At 40.8% G+C, this 18,534-nt stretch overlaps 1 protein-coding gene and 1 long non-coding RNA gene across 12 annotated transcripts in view; both read left to right on the top strand.

Moving 5' to 3' along the window:
- LOC122689023 (X antigen family member 5-like) overlaps window positions 1-16,758 on the top strand; it is a 40,278-nt gene extending 23,520 nt beyond the window's left edge. For 3 of the 7 annotated variants that reach the window (XR_006339656.1, XM_043895095.1, XM_043895097.1), the window contains 3 exons: window positions 12,818-12,956; window positions 13,361-13,486; window positions 16,646-16,758. Coding sequence is in view for 2 of the 7 variants with exons in the window: in XM_043895095.1 (XP_043751030.1) it covers window positions 12,818-12,956; window positions 13,361-13,486; window positions 16,646-16,668 (288 nt within the window). In the remaining 5 variants the exon portion in view is untranslated. Of the gene's footprint in view, window positions 1-10,626; window positions 10,935-11,098; window positions 11,332-12,243; window positions 12,324-12,817; window positions 12,957-13,360; window positions 13,487-16,645 lie in introns of those variants that run through there. The other 4 variants (XR_006339653.1, XR_006339654.1, XR_006339652.1 and 1 more) reach the window with 3 other exon arrangements.
- LOC122689036 overlaps window positions 1-18,534 on the top strand; it is a 574,758-nt gene that overhangs the window by 490,784 nt on the left and 65,440 nt on the right. The window lies entirely within an intron of this gene.

Here is an 18,534-nt window from a genome sequence, read left to right as displayed (position 1 = left end):
CTTTCTTTCCCTCCCCTTCTCTTTTGTGCCTGGGATACTATCTGGGGCTGGAGATTTCTTTTCTGTAAATTTTTCAACCATAAGCTCAGTTTTAATATAGATTTTATGTTTCTTTTTCACTGAACTTTGATAGTTTGTTCCACTTCACCTAAATTGCCAGATGAAGTTATGTAGAATTATTAATAAAATCCTTTTAATTTCTGTGGGATCTGTAACCTCTTTCCTGATATTGGTAAGTTTTGTCTTTAGTTATCTTTTTTTTTACTCTTGTGGATGGAAATTTATGAATTCGTATTGACCTTTTGAAAGAGCCAGCTTTGGGTTCTGTTGATTATCTATATATTTTTTCTAATATCTGTTCCAATCTCTATTTCCTTTATTTTGCTGACAGTCTCACTCCAAAGGGGTTTAATAAAGTCCCTGAGAGTTTCCCAAATGTAGTGAAATCTCGTAGATTCTAGGGCACTGTTGTAGCCACACTGAGTGAGATTCACTGAGTGTAGATCATGGAATCTGCACTTTTTAAAAGAATTCCTCAGTTCTGATTGACATGGACAACTTGTCTAGGCACTACCGGAGCAGAGGCATGGTCTTATTTTGCCTACTGCCAGGCTCATGTCTCTGCGAGCATGTGACAGGGGTTTCCTGCCTTCTCTGATGCACAAACTCAAGACCTCCAGTCTAGGAGACTCACTGACATGCTGTCTGTTGTTCTGAGGAGGCTCTCAGACCATCATTTCCACAAAACATCCTGTCAAGCCTCCATTTGAAAGATTTCTGAAGAAATTGGATATCTATTTAGTGTGCATTTCTATGATGTAAGATCAATTTGTCTTATGTGGTAGCTGTTATTCTACATATTTTGCTCTAGCTGTTGGATTCTACCCTTGACTGAGTAAATACAGAACACACAGAGATTTCTACAGTGTGTCCAGACCTGTGGCTCCCTTACTGCTGGGCGACACTGAACAAGTTACGTAGCACCTCTGTGCCTCATTCCTCTTTTCACCACATGGGAACACTAGCTTGGAGTAAATTTAACTACTTCATGGGGCAGTGTAGACCTCTGACATGGGAAATTGTCAGGACAGTATGTGCCATATGGTATGTTCCAAGTCAATTGTAGCTGTTGTCATTACTGTTGTTAATATTATTGCTGTTCTACATTTCCCTGGAGATTGTTCCAGAGACACAATGTCAAGACCACCTTTGACCCACTGCATGGACCTTGCACTATCATTTTGGGCCTTTCAGGGCCTCAAGGTAGGAGTGTATGAGGCATGAGGGAGGAATTTTTTTTAGCATAATGCATATCCCCCTCTTCTTATTGGGATATTGTGAAGCTTAAATGAAATATTTAGGTTTCATCATGTGCTCGTATGAAAAAGTTTAGTGAATTTTCTCTATGAAGTTAGAAGTTAATGACCTCTTCATAGGATTTGCACCATAACCGGAAAGCAAGTGGTCACTGAACAGTTATAGAACTTGAGTATACAAATTTTTAAAAACATTGTCCAGGGAAATTAAAAGGCCAAGAAACCTCATCACATGGCCTTTTTTTGCCATTATTTTTATCAAGTCTAATTTTCAATCAAATTCTGAAGATCTGAATCTGTTGAAGATATGAAAATGTTAATAGTCAAACGTTCATCAGCAATGCCTTCTTTCTTGTGTAGTTTTCACATTTTCAGTATTCTTGTGTTTCTTATTTCTTCCACTAATACTCATGATTGTTTAATCCAAGGGTGATGATATGGATATTTTCTGAGGTAAGTCATGAGGAGTTGTTCAGCTGTGTTTTGGGATGGAGAGTCTGAAGACAGGGGCACAGATCAGAGATGACACAGATCAGCTGGGATTGGGGAGGTAAAAGCATGGGGGCAGGCACAGGGAGATATGAGTACAAGCAGAAACGGAAGTGAAGAGAGACAAGAAGAAAAGTTCACCCTTCTGGATCGTGTTTAGCTCTCCATATGTACACAATGTACATATGTACTCTATATGTACTCAAAAGTCTTTGAGTACTCATAGCAACACTGTAAGGTAAGCATTTTTCATGCTATCATCCCTTTTGGCAGTTGAGGAGCAGAGACACGTAGACATTAATGGGTGGATGCATTTGCACAAAGTCACCTAGCTGGCAAGAGCTGAGTCAGATGGGTGCCCAGGCCAGAGAGAAACATACAGGTGTGGTATCTGACTCCCAATCTGGAATACAGTGCAGTGTCTAGTCTACTGTGGATCAGAAGGCAGATCAGCATGTCCATCCGCATGAAACATTATGATGGATCTGTAGATGGATTGAACACAGCTTCTCCTAAGTGCATGAAAGACCATGGGGTGTCATGTCAATATGCATACATCACAGAAAACAGTTCCTAGTCCATATCAAGCTCTAAACATGTATTTTCCATGACAGATATTAGTGGAGCACCCTCATCATTCTGGAAAGTAGCCTAATCATAGTAATAATATAATGATAAACAGAACAAGAAATACATGATCATGAAGACCTTACCTCCCCCATCTCATAATTTTCTTAAATGCAGAGAACAAAACCTGAAAGACAATAGACCACGTACTAAATTTTTTTCTCTTAAGTGTGACATTCTAAATAATTTGCAAAAAAACATTTTATTAGTATTTTAATTTGCTGTATCTTCATTGTTACATAGGCAGTTTTTCTATTATAATTGAAAGATGGACTTTCTGAAAACTTGTTCTCTTCAGGTATCTTGAGGTTTCAGCATAAAAAGTTGTGTTGGTATCCCTGCCAGGTGAAAACCCAATCGGCACACTGACATCAGAAGTAATATCTTTGGTACCGTAAGTGGGGGGCTGTAGGGGAGGAGAGAGATCCTGATGGAAGGCTAGCTAAGCCTGCAAATGTGAAAAAGGTCATTGACTCTATAGGCCCAAACCAACCAACAACTCACAGGTCCCTAGGAAGACACTGGTGTTCTATCCACATAAGTGTCTGTGTTAGGACTTTCAGACCATTGCTCTTTTGGCTCCCATGATGCAGTGGGGCAGCTTGTACACTTATAACAAAGTCCTGCTTTGACTCAGGCTGTGGATGAGAGTCACAGCCTTCCCTGCAGCACCGCCCCTTTTGTGGGTGATCTGGAGCCCTTTTTGTGATGTCAACAGATTCCAATGGGAAAGGAGAAAGAAAATACACAGCACAGGGGATACATGCACCTTCCCTGACAGAGCTGCAGGTACAGCTTGTTGCAGTTACCAGTTGAGGACAAGAAGAGTTCTATTTGGTGACTCAAGGAAGAAATGTGGAAGTGAATTGAATGCAAAGGGAGAAAGCATATTAAGAGAGGGTAAACAGCTAAAACTCCCATTTCTGTAGCAGGGCAGGGTGCTCCATTACTGTTGTGAGAAGGGTCCATGCTCTGAGCTCTGGGAGGGAGTGATGAGCGTTCTAAGGATCCACCATCAACCCTAAGCTGGGGGTGCTGAGTGTGTGAAGACATAAGTCTCGGCCCTTAGCACTGACAGACACAGAAATCTTAGTCCCGCTGAGACTGGGGCTGTGGCACCTTAGTGAAACTCAAAGGTAAGGTGGTGGTGGTTCTTCTTTTTCAATCGCTCAGTTGTGTCCGACTCTTTTTGCGAGACCCCATGGACTGTCCAGGCTCCTCTGTCCTCCACTATCTTCCATGGTTTGCTCAAATTCATGTCTGTTGAGTCGGTGATGCTATCTAACCATCTCATCCTCTCTACTGCCCCATTCTCCATTTGCCTTCAATCTTTTCCAGTGAAAGGTTGTTGCTGAACCACAAAAGACACCGAGATTCTTGGGCTCTGGAGGAGAGGAATTCAATCCAGGGCCAGAGATGAGGCTTGATCGCTCAGAACCTTTCTGTTATAAAGTTTTATTAAAGTATACAAGAGATAGAGAAAGCTTCTGACATAGACATCAGAGGGGGGCAGAAAGAGTGCCTCCCTGCTAGTCTTTAGCTGGATGTTATATAGCTACTAGAAGTTTGTTTATTAAGGAAAGGAAATATCTCAAAACTCAGAGAATGTCTCAAAACCCAGGCTCCTCACCCACAACATGCATTTTGAAATAACATTGGCACCAGGTGAGTCATCATGGACCATAAAATGATTGACATGAATCTTGAATAAAGGCAGATTTCCATACAAATATATAGTTTCATTAACATAGACTAGGAGAACAAGGTATGAGTATAACATACTGGTTTGTCAAGTGGGTTCTGAGCCTTTAGGCAGAACCCCCTTGAAGACAGAGTTTAGGGTAAGTGCATAGAACATTAACATAGCTTAAGACAAGCATTTCCATAAGAAAAATGCATTGGTTACCTCAAGGTTTGAGAAAAGTTAGGTTCAGGTGGAACCAGGGGTCATTATGGCAACACAAAATTTTAAGAGAAACCTCTTTTTATATTTGTATAAAGAAGGGGAAAATATATAGCACTAGTTTGTTTCCTCCTGCCTCTTACTGCTGCTGCGGCTGCTAAGTCACTTCAGTCGTGTCCGACTCTGTGCGACCCCATAGACAGCAGCCCACCAGGCTCCCCCATCCCTGGGATTCTCCAGGCAAGAACACTGGAGTGGGTTGCCATTTCCTTCTCCAGTGCATGAACGTGAAAAGTGAAAAGTGAAAGTGAAGTCGCTCAGTCATGTTCGACTCTTAGCGAGCCCATGGACTGCAGCCCACCAGGTTCCTCCGTCCATGGGATTTTCCAGGCAAGAGTACTGGAGTGGGGTGCCATTGCCTTCTCTGCCTGCCTCTTAAGAGAGAGAGAAAAAAAAATGTCTGACACTTGCAGCCTATTTCCTCCATTTGGAGACCCCTCGCCTTCCTGCCTGTTATCCTCTCATTCCCCCCTTTTCTTTTAGGAGAATTATATTGCCTCAGGAAAGGGGCATCAGTCTCATTCCATAACTGCTTCCAATTATGGAAGCAGTATGATAAGGGGCATTGTCCCTAAATTGATGAGGCAACATATTCTCCTAACCCTCATACTGAGGGTCTCTGATCCAGGAGCTCCAAGTAGTAGTTAGAGGAAGCTGCAGGAGTCACAAGAGTTTGAGCAACCATTTGTAACTTAAAAGTCTTCATGCAACTAGAATCAAATCCAGCTACACAAGTTACAGTTGCAGGGAGCAAACAGCAAAAACAGAACAAACAGAATTATTGTAATTCAGATAGTTCTCCACCATAGGGAACTAGTTAACATCTCCCAAAGTGAGGCAATTGAGGCTGCAGGAGTATCCATAGCCTGAATCATCTTATTCCTGTGTTTAGTAAAATGAGTAACGTTAGTGCTCATATCAGGTGTATATGTACAGCACTGGGTATGAATAATGGCACAAGTTCCTCCTCGTGCAGCTGTCAGAATATCTAAGGCCAATCTGTTTTGTAAAACCACCTTTCGAATTTGTGCTTGTTTGGCATTAAGAGCTGAAATAGCTTTTTGAGAATCTTGTAATGCCCGTTGAGTAAAATTAGTCAAAGCATCCACTCGTAGCATAACATCTGTGGTTCCCAGAGAGGGAACAAACACTGCAGCCAAATAATCACACCAGTGAAATACAGACCTTGCCCACCGAGTTTTAAGGTGGGGCAAATTAGCAGGCTTTTCTGGAAGCTCTGAAAATATGAAGCCGTGAGTAAAAGCTAGACCTAGGGTGCATCTCCCTATCCAGCCAGGGGGAAGCCATGCCCATAGGTAAGAGCCACATATCCAATAGGCCCATTTGGAGCAAGCCAGCGTGACTGAGATATCCAGCCCCAATTAGTGCCTGGCCAGGCAAAGGGAGGACCTGAACTGGGGTTGGAAAATATGGGAATGATTAACTTGCATATTTCCTGAGGCAAAAATCCCAATTGTTTCCAATCATTATAATTAAGTTGTTGGCTAACTTCTGGGGATGGCTCTATTTGTTCCCAGCATATAGGGACAGTAGATATTAGACGTCCTTTTTCAGGAGTTCGCCACATAACCTTGTATCATCCGTATTTGATAAACGTCAGGTAAAAAGCCACTAGATCTAGACCCATTTACCTTATGTGTAGCGAAATAGTCATTAAACCAAGACAATGTATAATCAAAATGAAAAGTCACGTTATGTCCATAGTTAAAGTACAAAGTGTTGCACCAGTCCATCTTAGGGTTGTTAGATGTCATCAGATGAAGACGAGGCATCACATATGATTGTTGTCGAATGTATTTGCAGACTTGGAGAAAGTCTTTTCCTTGAAGTGGAGATGTCCCCCATGGGCAGCCTTCCACTGATGAAGAGGGGAGTGCTCCACTGATCCAGCAGTTAGACCGATTGTGGGATGCAGCATAGGAGGGAGCCCAGGACAGGAAGGCATTGTCTTGAGGATCAAACGGCAGACTCAGGATCTTTGGAGTCAGCAGAAGTACACTCACATAGATTATCAGGCCCATCTGAAAAGTACAAAGTCAGAGCATAGAAAGTAAAGACGTAAAATGATGTCATTTAGTTCTGGTCAGGATGCCACCTCTTAACTCCAGTGTGATGCACCAACAAATGAATTCCTGGCACTTTGACAGCTGTGGGAGAAGAAAGAATAACCTGGTAAGGGCCTTCCCAGAGGGGTTCGAGGGATGGGCCCCCAGAGACCAGTGTTGTTATGAGGACCTCGGTTCCTGGCTCAAAGAGAGGCTTGCTTGACTCAGAGGCTGGGTCAGGAGTCGTCTCCCAGAGTTCTGTTAATGCCGGTTGAAAAGCTGAGAGCTGAGTTACATAACTAGTCAATTCCAAGGCTTCAGGGTCTATAATGATGTCTGTGTCTAAGAAAGGCTTTCCATATATACATTCAGAGGGAGACAGTCCCTCCTTTTTTGGGACAGTTCGAGCCCTCATTAAAGCTTTGGGTAGGACTTTAATCCAATTGTCCTGCATCTCTTGAGTTACTTTGATAACTTAAGATGTCTTTTGATAACATCATTAGCTTTTTCAACCTTTCCCGAGGATTGGGGTCTCCAGGAACAGTGTAAGTGATATTCTATTCCTAGAGCTTTAGACACCCCCTGAGTTACAGCAGCTTTAAAGGTGGAGCCATTGTCACTCTGAAGGCTCCGTGGCAGCCCAAACCTGGGGAAAATTTCATGGATTAAAATCTTTATAATCTCCTTAGCTTGTTCACTACGACAGGGGAAATCCTCAGTCCACCCAGTAAAAGTATCCACCCAAGCTTGTAAGCAAGAATATCCATTAGCTTTTGGCACATGAGTAAAATCAATTTCCCAGTTCTCTCCAGAATACTTTGCACTTCATTGTAATCCAGATTTTGCTAGCTTTTTAGTCTTTGGGTTATGTTTCTGGAAAACCTCACACCTTTTGATAATGTTCTTTAAAGTTTTCATTACATTTTTACCTTCAAACAAATGAGAAGCCATTTGGTAAGTACTGTCTACAACTAAATGAAAACTCTGGTGTAAACCCTTAAGAATTTTCCACTGAGCATTTTCAGGAATTATTAATCGTCCATCCTCAGACTGTAACCATCCGTTATCAGTAATCTTTGCTCCTCTTTTCTCATATATTTCTAATTCTTCCTCAGTATATTGTGGTTTTTCCTGTTCCACAGGACCTGTCCAGATCAAAGGCAGACGTCTGCAGTGAAGGGGTTTCATAAAGTGCCACTTTTCTGGCTTGACAGTCAGCTAACTGATTACCTTCTGCTACTTTACTCCCATCCCTGCTGTGCCCTTTGAAATGCATAACAGCTACTTCTTTAGGACAATAGATAGCAGTTAAAAATCTCTCGATCTCTCTGAAATGCTTAATAGGTTCTCCTGTTGCTGTTTTAAACTGTCCTTCTTTCCATATTGCAGCATGAGCATGTAAAGTCAAATAAGCATACTTAGATTCAGTGTAGATATTTACCCGCTGCCCTTTGCTTAACTCTAGAGCTCGGGTCAGAGCCACAAGCTCTGCTAACTGACCACTGGTTCCCTGGGGGAGAGATTTTGCTTCTAAACCCTGTTCAGCAGTCACCATGGCATAACCTGCTTTACGACCAGCATCAGGGTCTTTTCCTGTGAGTTGGCTCTTCCCATCAGGTGGCCAAAGTATTGGAATTTCAGCTTCAGCATTGGTCCTTCCAGTGAATATTCACAGTTGGTTTCCTTTAGGATTGGCTGTTTTGATATCCTGGCTGTCCGAGGGATTCTCAAGTGTCTTCTCCAGCACCAGAAACCAAAAGCGTCAATTCTTTGTCACTCAGCCTTCTTAATGATCAAACTCACACATCTGTACACAACTACTGAAAAAGCCATAGTTTGTCAACAAAGTGATGTCTCTGCTTTATACTATGCTGTCTAGGTTTGACATAGGCTTCCCTGGTAGCTCAGTGGTAAAGAATTCTCCTGCATGGGTGGACCTACGACTGATTCTTGTTGATGTTTGACAGAAAACAACAAAATTCTGTAAAGCAATTATCCTTCAATGAAAAAATAAATCAAGTGGCAAAAGAAAAAGAATCCCCCTGCAATGCACGGGATGCAGGAGACATGGGTTTCACCCCTGGATTGGGAAGATCCCCTACCATGCCCCATGGGCAGAGGGCATGGCAACCCACTAAAGTACTCTTACCTGGAGAATCCCATGGACAGAGGTACCTGGCAGGCCACAGTCCATGGGGTCATAGTCAGACCTGACTAAAGCAATGAGCATGCGTGCATACTACCTTTGTCATAGCTGTACTTCCAAGGATCAAATGTCTTAATTTCATGGCAGCAATCACCATCCACAGTGATTTTGGAGCCCCCAAAATTAAATCTGTCACTGCATCCACTTCCTCCCTTCTGTTTTCCATGAAATGATAAGACTGGATGGCATAATCTTATGTTTTTGAATGCTGAGTTTTAAGTCAGCCTTTTCACCTCCTCTTTCACCTGCATCAAGAGGTTCTTTAGTTCCTCTTTAGTTTCTACCATTAGAGTGGTATGATATGCACATCTGAGCTTGTTGATATTTCTGCCAGCAATCTTGATTCCAGCTTGCGAGACATCCAGCCCAGGATTTCCCATGATGTGCTCTGCATGTAAGTTGAATAAGCAGTGACAATATACAGCCTTGTCTTACTCCTTTCCCAATTTTGAACCAGTCCATTGTTCCATGTCTTATTCTAACTGTAGCTTCTTAGCCCTCATACAGGTTCCTCAGGAGACAGGTCAGCTAATCTGGTACTCTCATCTCTAAGAATTTTACAGTTTGTTGTGATCGACAAAGTCAGAGGCCTTGAGGTAGTCTAGTGAATGAAGCAGAAGTAGATGTGTTTCTGGAATTCCCTTGCTTTCTCCATGATCTGAGGAATGTTGCAATTTGATCTCTTGTTTCTCTGCCTCTTCAAACCCAACTTGTATATCCGGAAGTTCTCATTCCATATACTGTTGAAGCCTAGCTTGAAGGAGTTTACTAACCAGGAGGCTTCCGAAATATGGGGCAATCTAAGCTTGAGGAATTGGAGGGTGTGAATGAAGCCCAATAAGAGAGACAAGAAGAGGATTCTCTAATTTGCATGTTGTTAGCAAGCTGGGCAAGGGCTAGACCATACCTTCAAGTTCTTGTGTAGGACAGTAGCCTTTATCTAGAAAGTCATAAACAGTTTTGCAACTGTAAGAGAGGGAGGGAGAGGGCAGGGGGTGGGAGACAGACACCCTGAGTGGATGTGAGAGACCATTAGAAGGGGGTTGACAATTAAATGAGGGAGGCTTCGGACCACAGCAGATGTGGTGCACATGGGAAAACATAGACGTATTAGATATTTTCAAAGTAAATTGGGCAGAACTCAGCAAGAATATGGACTTGAGCTGAAGGAGAGGGAATTGTAAACATGGTTAAAATCAAGTTTCTGTGTCCTGTCACAAGAATACAAAGGTGGAATGGGGAATCCTGGAAGTTGGCCAGGTCTGGGAAAAATTCCAAATAAGATTTTTATGTTTATGAGCTCATGATCTAGATGGATATGATAACCAATATTTAAATATGTAAAATCTCCTTTTCCTTTAAAAAAGTGAGAAGTGTTGAGATATAATTTATATATGATAGAAGTCAATGGTTTAATGCATTACAGTTTGTCGAGTTTTGACATATGCATACCATCGTGTAAATGCTACCACAGTAAAAATATAGAAAATGTTCCACTGATTCGAAAATGCTCCCTTGGGCTATTTGCCATCAGACTCCTTCCTCCACTCCTATACACCGGCAACCACAGATATATTTCTGTGCCTATACTTGTGCCTTTTCCAGGAATCCATTGACATGAAATCATATAATACATAGCTTTCTGTGTCTGACATCTCTCATTGGCACAGCTGAGATGCATCCTTGCTGTTGCATGCATTAGTAGTTCCTTTTTAAGTGACTGTGTAGTATTCTTTTGTACGAGTATATGCTTTTGTTTTTCTTTCATCTGTATACCAGTTGTTGAATAGCTGGGCTGTTTCTAGGTTTGGCTATTAGGAGTACATGAGTAGAATATTTGAGTAAAGGTCCTTGTGTGAGCATGTTTTCCTTTCTCTTGGGTAAAATTAAAACTCCTAGTAAGTACGAAAATTCCCACTATAATAGAAGAAGAAGAAGAATGTGCTACTGGAGAAGAGTGAAGCACTAGCTACAGAAGGAATGAAAAGGCTAAGCCAAAGTGGAAACAACACCCAGTTGTGGATGTGTCTGGTGGTGAAAGTAAAGTCTGATGCTAAAAGAACAATAGTGTATAGGAACCAGAGGTATATTCAGAGAAATCAGTTACCAGTTCAGAGATTTAAATGTGCAGTGCTCCAAGCAAAAAATGGCAACAGAGGTATGCATTTATGTATTTATTCCATGGAAGTGAGTAAAGCCATTGCAAGCATGATGGAAAACCCAGAAGCAGAGAAAGAAATGGTTCATCAAAGCATGTATAAAAACAGGTATTAAAAACCTTAATATCTATTTCTGTCATGAGTGTCTTCCCGGGACACATTCTCCACTAAGGGTAACCTGGGACTACCTATCACCAGAGTTAGTGGATGCATAAGAAAGATTGCCCTGGAAGGAAAAGAAATAGTCTTGAAGCCCTTTTCTCATCCACCAGAACCCTGCGGTTCCAGGACTCCACCTGAGTGGCGGGAAAACCTCAACCTGCACTGCACACGCCCAAGTCAGGGAGCATGCGCAGTGTGTGTGCGCGCGCACGCGCGCACCCCTTGCTGCGCATGCACCTTGGTACTCATACGCCTTCCTGAGCGCATTCTGTGAGAACCGTTGGGCGTGAGACGGGTGTGTTTATTCAGTCCCGGTTCTTTCTCACTACTTGAGACTCACCAGGTAGGTTCACAGATCTGTCTTGTCTGGAGTTTAAATGTGCGTGCGTGTGAGGGGGAGCCAGCGAGTTTCGGGCGGGTCGGGCAGTGCCATCTGGGGCCTTTGAGGAGGAAGGCCCTCGAGGTCACCATCTTTCTCCTCACAGGTGTCGCGACGCCATAGTTCTTATCCTGGTGGCTGGAGAGGAAGGGCGGTGGGCAGAGGAGGGCAGGGGGTCAGATGACAGTGGGGGGAGACTTGGGGGTGCTGTTTGAGATATCTGGCTCATTGGGGCCCGGGAACTGACGACAGAGCACAGAATCTGGGGCCGGCAGTGGGACCTGGGCAGGGGGCAGGGTGGGCGATTAAGGAAAGGCCTAGAAAGCGGACTGCGGTGGGGTTGTGACCTTATCGCGGGTTTTGTGGTAAGATGCCAAGAGGGAAGTGGACCGGTATGCTCTGTATGCAGACTCACCTCAGCCACAGACGCTGAGAAAATCGCCATAGTCAGGCTGTAAAGACTGAGCCTTTTTTCGTGTTCCAACTGAATTCCAAGGGAGTTGGGGAAAATAGGTCTGGTGAATGGGAGTGGGACAAGAGCAATAGTCCTGAATTTTTAAATTCCTAGCAGTATTTCACTAACTATCTTCATGATGGAGAATTCTGTTGTGAAATCAAACTTGCTCACAACAATTCTCTGTCTTCCTGTGTACGTTAAGGTGATTTCTCTGCCAGCTTAGTGAAGATACAGATGGCTTTGCAAACAACTGTATTTGGTGTAAATGGAATGCATGTACACTCATACTTAACCGGAGTTTTCTTTTGAACGTATTTTCACACTTTTGAAACATAGTAAGTCAACATATGGTCATAAAAGTGATCAAATGTAGCTGTGCTCTTAAATACAATATCTAAATCACAATATTCTACTTTCAGGGAGAAATATGAGTGGGCAAGTGGCATCAACATTGGGACCTACAGATCAAGATTCCTCCCAGCTGGATGAACCTGTGGTTGTGAGTACCTTAGCATTTGATAGTTTCTATTAGGGAGTCCCTGGGCACATTTCCAGGGAATTTACATTTGAGAAAATGATGTTAAGTAATGCAGATGCAGTGATAAAGGACTTCCATGCTGATAAAGGGTGACAGTTTGTCTTAGGAAGGAACACTGATCCAGATATATTACAGTCTGGTGTTGCCTGGATGAGTATACCGTGAAATTCCCTGGAAATGTGCCCAGTGACTCCCTCCTCCTGCTTATTAACAACAGATTGCATACTTCCATCCTAGCATAGATTTAAATAGCTTCCGAAGTCTTTCTGGGTAACTCTTATGGGAGCTAACTCTTCTCTTTGGGAAGCATAACTTTATTAAAAGTAAGTACATAGAATTGTGTTGGGAAAACGTTGTTAGGTTTACTTATGATTAGATATATCTGTATGTTATGTACATTTATGCTGTTAGATATATTAATAAAAAAAGTTTTATTTGCATGCACACTCCACTAGGACCAGCAGCCCAGTGTTGAGCAACCTCAACAAGAGGAAGCACCAGCTGAGAATCAGGATATCACACCTGGAAAGGAGGAAGTCAATGGAGAGGATCCAGTGAATCATGGTGAAGAGAAGGAGAAGGATGCCCCTGGAGGTAAAGTGTATGTGTGCATCATGTCTTAAGACATAACCAGTAAGAGGAGGAAAGGAAACATTAGAAAAGGACTTCAGACAGTTCCTAAAAAACTGAGGAGAGTATAGTTTGCAGGTTAGTGTGGTCGCTCAAATGTTCCCATGTTTTCAAGACAAAGAGAAGGGGGCAACTGAGTTGTCTGAGGACAGCCCTGGGAAAGGAAAATGGTCATAACATCTGGAAAATTCTGCTTTCCTTTTTCTCCAGCAAAACATTCCTGGAATAATGCTCCTGAGGTTTTTATTCATCACATTTTTACCAAACTAGCCCAAGGCTTTAATTCATAACACTGAGGGGATCAATATTATCATTCCCTTGTTTATAGTGTATGCTTTACAGCTGAATTGATACATTTTTTTTTAAAGATTCTGACCTGGAAACTGATCTCCAGGAATTGGCTTTGGCAAAGACTGGGGGTCAAGGCGGAGATGGTCCCGATGTCGAGGAGGAGATTGCATCAAATACAGAGCCTGTTGAAATGCCAGAAGCAGGTATGTCATCCATTCAGAAAGTAATTTATGTGGTTTCTGTTTTTCCAGAATATTATATCTTTAATAATATAGAGGGAAAATTACTATTATTTTAATAACAGAGTTCACATATTCTTTGAAAGGTAGTTCAGACCCCAGATGCCTGAGTGCCTGACTTACAGACTTGCAAATAAAGAAACAGACAGGATCAAAGCCATATCGAATTGAAAAGAGGAAACCGTTTCCTTCTCTTGAGTATAAGTACTTTAACCAACAGCTAATAATTTTCAGGTTCTTTTATAATTTCTGCTTGTAACAAATATGGAATGCATTTGTAATAAATATCAGTTTATATGAAATATGCTCAGGCATTCAAGTAGGTTCTAGTACCAGCTTTAACATAATGTGTGTGATTCTGTGAAATCCCTTAACTTCTAAACTCAACTTGACTCATGTAAGTTGTGAATTCAGAACAGATACACTACAGTGCTCATTTTTCAATGCTAATTTTTGCATTCTCTGGTTCTCTTCGATGGAATGCATACAAGAATACTCTGTTTTCCATGATTTATTTATCATAAAATAGCATCTTGAGTCAAATTATAACAGGGGAATTGAGATTTCATTTTCTGATGGGGAACACATGTACACCTGTGTCTGATTCATGACGATATATGGCAAAAACCACGACAATATTGTAAAGTAATTAGCCTCCAATTAAAATAAATAAATAAACTTTTGTTTAAAAGAGAAAATGAGCCAACATTCTGCTTGATGTTTGTTAAATTCTCTCAAATTCTGAATTCTCTAGCTCTTCAAAAGCAGTTGCATTTTAAATCCTTTCCCCAGTGAAGCATGAAATGACTGAACAATGAAATGGCAAAAGATAGTCTAGTTTCCTGTGTCTGGCTGATCAAGTTGAGAGAGTGAATGTAGTCAGTGATATTCAAGGCAGGTGTGAGTAAGATACACATGCTAAGCACACTACCTGCCCTCACGTTTGGTCTGTTTTTTTTGGGGGGGGGGTTGCTTATTTTGGAGAAGGAAATGGCAACCCACTCCAGTATTCTTGCCTGGAGAATCCCATGGAAGGAGGAGCCTGGCAGGCTACAATCCACGGGGTCGCAAAGAGTTGGACACGACTGAGCGACTTCACTTCACTTGCTTATTTTAATTGGAGGATAATTATTTTGCAATACTGTGATGGTTTTTGATGATGGTTTTTGCCATACATCCCACTGTCACTCTTAAAGAACTAATAAAAATCTGAGCCTCATGATATAATCATCTCTAACCATATCAAATATGTTATTTTTCCTCTTTGATGTAACAGTTTAAAAAGTTTTGAAGGTCGAAGTCTGTAACTCTAGTTCTTCCCACGTAATCAACTTAGTATCTTACACATACGTGTTTTCCGAATTGCTGACAATTAATTGCATGGTTCCGATTTTAAAGGAAGAACTTCATAGTTAGGGAAGAATTTACTGTGTATTAGGCTTCTAAAAATTTTCACTTTACATTTTTGTTCCATTCCATTAGAACATTTAGACGAAAATAGCACTTCCAGACTACCTCCAAGTACTACAGAACATGATTAAAATGTTCTCATAGAAAAATCTTCACCCTAAATATGTGTGGTACTTGAAAAGACCAATACATAAATTACAAAGTACATAAATATAAAATCCTACATCCAATATAAAAGGTAAGAGAAAGAGCAACAGAAGAAACCGAAGGGAAAAAGAAAAAGATACTTAATTAAAGACAGGTATCAATTGTTAGGAAGAAGAAAATAAATTCAACTAATAAATAAAGACAATGTACGTAATTTTTTAACACACACACATATATATATATATATATATATATATTTTAAATATTCTTTTCCATTGTGATTTATCACAGGAGATTGGACATAGTTCCCTGTGTGGTATAGTAGGATCTTGTTGTTTATCCATTCTGAGTGTAATAGTTTGTATCTGCCAACCCCAAATTTCCAGTCCATTCCTCTCAGTTTACATAACTGTGAAGAAAATGGACAAAGCCCAAGTACACATACCAAGAAATGTGAACAAGACACTTAACAGTTAGTATATTACAGAATTAAAACAGTATAATCTGGAACTCAGATATTTTCAGAATATTGATGAAATGGCTAATAGGATAGAAAAACAAATATCATTTTGCATACCCCACAGTAACTAAATAACTAAACATCACAGATCCCGTGAATGAACTTTTGAAATCGGTCAGAGTTGTCTCTCACAAACCATTATCCTTTAGAAACAAACAAAAAAAATATCTGCTTTTCCAGACTTTCTTTCTGTCTTCCTACTTGCTTTCCTGTCTCACTCATACTCCCTCTTGCTCTCCCTTTTCTTCTCTTCTCTCCATTTTTTCTTTCTTTTTTTGGTGTGGCTGTGAGAAACAGTCCTATTTCTGCTTCACATGTTGATGTCACCATGTCGCCAGTGATAGTAATGACTTAAAATTAGTGTCACCATCTAATCCATTATACCAACTGGAATGCTTTCCAGGGTAAAAAGAAACATTTAGAATTATACGAGGGCCACAAGGAAAGGGGGAGGGGGCAAATGTTGAACCAACTTAAAACAACCATATCAGGGATAAACGAAAACAAATGAAAATTTCTATACTTTTCCACAGTAGAGAAGAAACAAATGTAATACTGGCCTTTTTATTTGCTTCACTTAAGCAGTAACAGAGGTAACAACTATTTAGCTATCCTATATTCAGAATATTATTTCAAATCAATACATGTAAATGATACTTTTGGGGGACGTTTTTGTTTCATTTTTTGTGTATTTTGTTTTCCTTAGGGTGTTGTTTGTTGTTAGATATTTTACTGAATGTGTACACAGTTTTGCCTTCTACTGAAAACTACATTGTGATAGGTTCCATTGATTTCATTTGTTCTGAACTCAGTGTCCTTGTTTTCTTGTATAACTAGGAAGAGTAGTGTGTTTTTAAAAATACTCATAATGTGCCTGAAAAGTCTATACAATTTCTAGAGAGGATGAACTGAAGGTAAGCCAAAGGGTTGCCCTTAGTGTTCTTGCTTTAGTCCAATTTATAGAACTACAACTGCAGTGAACTTTGTATACCTCTCCTCTCATTGAAATAAAGTTCTGCTAAGTAAGTTTAATGTTTATATTACAGGTGAAGGGGAACCGTTTGCTTGAAAGAAGATAAACTGAAACCATCTATGCTGTTCTTATGCTGTTTATTTGACTGTTAAAGTTCTGTCAATAAAGTTTCATTTTCTACTTGCACATTTTTTGTTAACTTTTCCCTGGATATTTAATGTTATTGAAACTTCATGGTTTGTGATTTTTATTGTTTAGTTGAGGATGTATGTAGAGATAGAATGTTTGTATATAGACTTTCTGTCCACCAATTCCTCTAACTATGCATATTAATTCCACAAATTTAGATCTAGATTGTTTTTGCTTTTCAAAATATACTATTATATTTGATATCAACAATTTCTACTGGCTTAAACCTTAAACCTTTCCTCATTTTGCAGCATTGAACAAATCTAGCCAGAATAGTCTTGACTAAAACAGGTGATAATCGGCATTTTTCCTGATAGGAAATGAAAAATCTTCTCCATTTCAAGCTGTTTACATTGCTTTTTTGTAGATATACTTTATCAGAGTAAGTTCCATTCTATTCCTAGCTTGCTGTCTTAAATATAGATTAATGTTCATCAAACACTTACAATGCATCAATTGTGATGATCCCAGAATTGTTTTCCTTCCATTTTTCTATTACTGTGGCGAATTGCATTGGTAACCTTATACATGTAAACCACCCTTGCACTTCTAGGGTTAACAAAATTTGGTCATAACATATTCGTAGGTGTAATCTACATGTTAATACATACCCATACATATATATATACCACACATAAAAAATTCATAAAAGCCTTCGGTCTTCTCTTGAATATATGGGTTTACAAAATGTGCCACCCAGATCTCATATGGTCCCTGATGAAATCATTGACAGAGAAACATTTTTTAATACTTAATATACTTGTATTGTCCTATAGAGAAATGAAATGCCAAAGCCATTGATAAAGGTTCTAGGGAGACAGAGAATAAAAACTGCTGTCAAATTCCATGGCAAATGCCACAGCGTCTCTTTCACACACTTCTGACTTGCCTTCCAAGTTTTTTTGGGTACAGGGAGAGAGCAGCCACAAACGTCTTTTCTTTTCCATGACATCCTCCATTGGCTTGATAGTCACCAGATCTCAGACGCCCTCCAGCGGTGCTGTGTCTGTGTGTGTTAGTCACACAGTTGTGTCTGACTCTTTGCAAACCCACAAACTGTAGCCCGCCAGGCTTCTCTGTCCATGGAATTCTCCAGGCAAGAATACTGGAGTGGATTGCCATTCCCTTCTCTAGAGGATCTTCCCAACCCAGGGATCTAAGCCTGGTCTCCTGCATCACAGGCAGATTCTTTACCGTTAGAGGTACAGGGAAGTCTTCCAGCTGTCTGATTTCTCCCTTATATCCTTATTATTACATAATAACAAAATGCTTACGTCTCCGAGCCCGCATCTGTATCCTCATGCACCAAAAAATATATTTATGCAACAAACGACCTATTCAGAATGCACTCTGCTTAGGGACTAAGCGGGGAATATAAATAGCAGCTGTTGTGCCCTTACAGAGGTGTGAAAATCCAGGTCCAAAAGGACTGAAAATGGGAGGTAACAATGGTAAAGATGGTAAAGAATCCACCTGCAGGGTTGGAGACCTGGGTTCGATCCCTGGGTTGGAAAGATCCCCTGGAGGAGGGCATAGCAACCCACTCCAGTATTCTTGCCTGAAGAATCCCCATGGATAGAGGTGCCTGACGGGCTACAGTCCATGGGTCGCAAAGAGTCGGACACGACTGAGCGACTCGGCACAGCACGTGACATAATTAAGAGTCTGGATACTGGCTCTGACACAGTGTGTGTGAATGTGAGAAAGGTATTTACATCCTTTGGATCCGTTTCCCTATTTCAAAAATGGAAATTACAAGTTTACACTAAATAT

This window comes from Cervus elaphus, chromosome X (assembly GCF_910594005.1).
Source record: "Cervus elaphus chromosome X, mCerEla1.1, whole genome shotgun sequence".
NCBI lineage: Eukaryota > Metazoa > Chordata > Mammalia > Artiodactyla > Cervidae > Cervus > Cervus elaphus.
The sequence above is the reverse complement of the archived record's forward strand: the minus strand, read 5'-3'. Positions and strand labels throughout refer to the sequence as shown.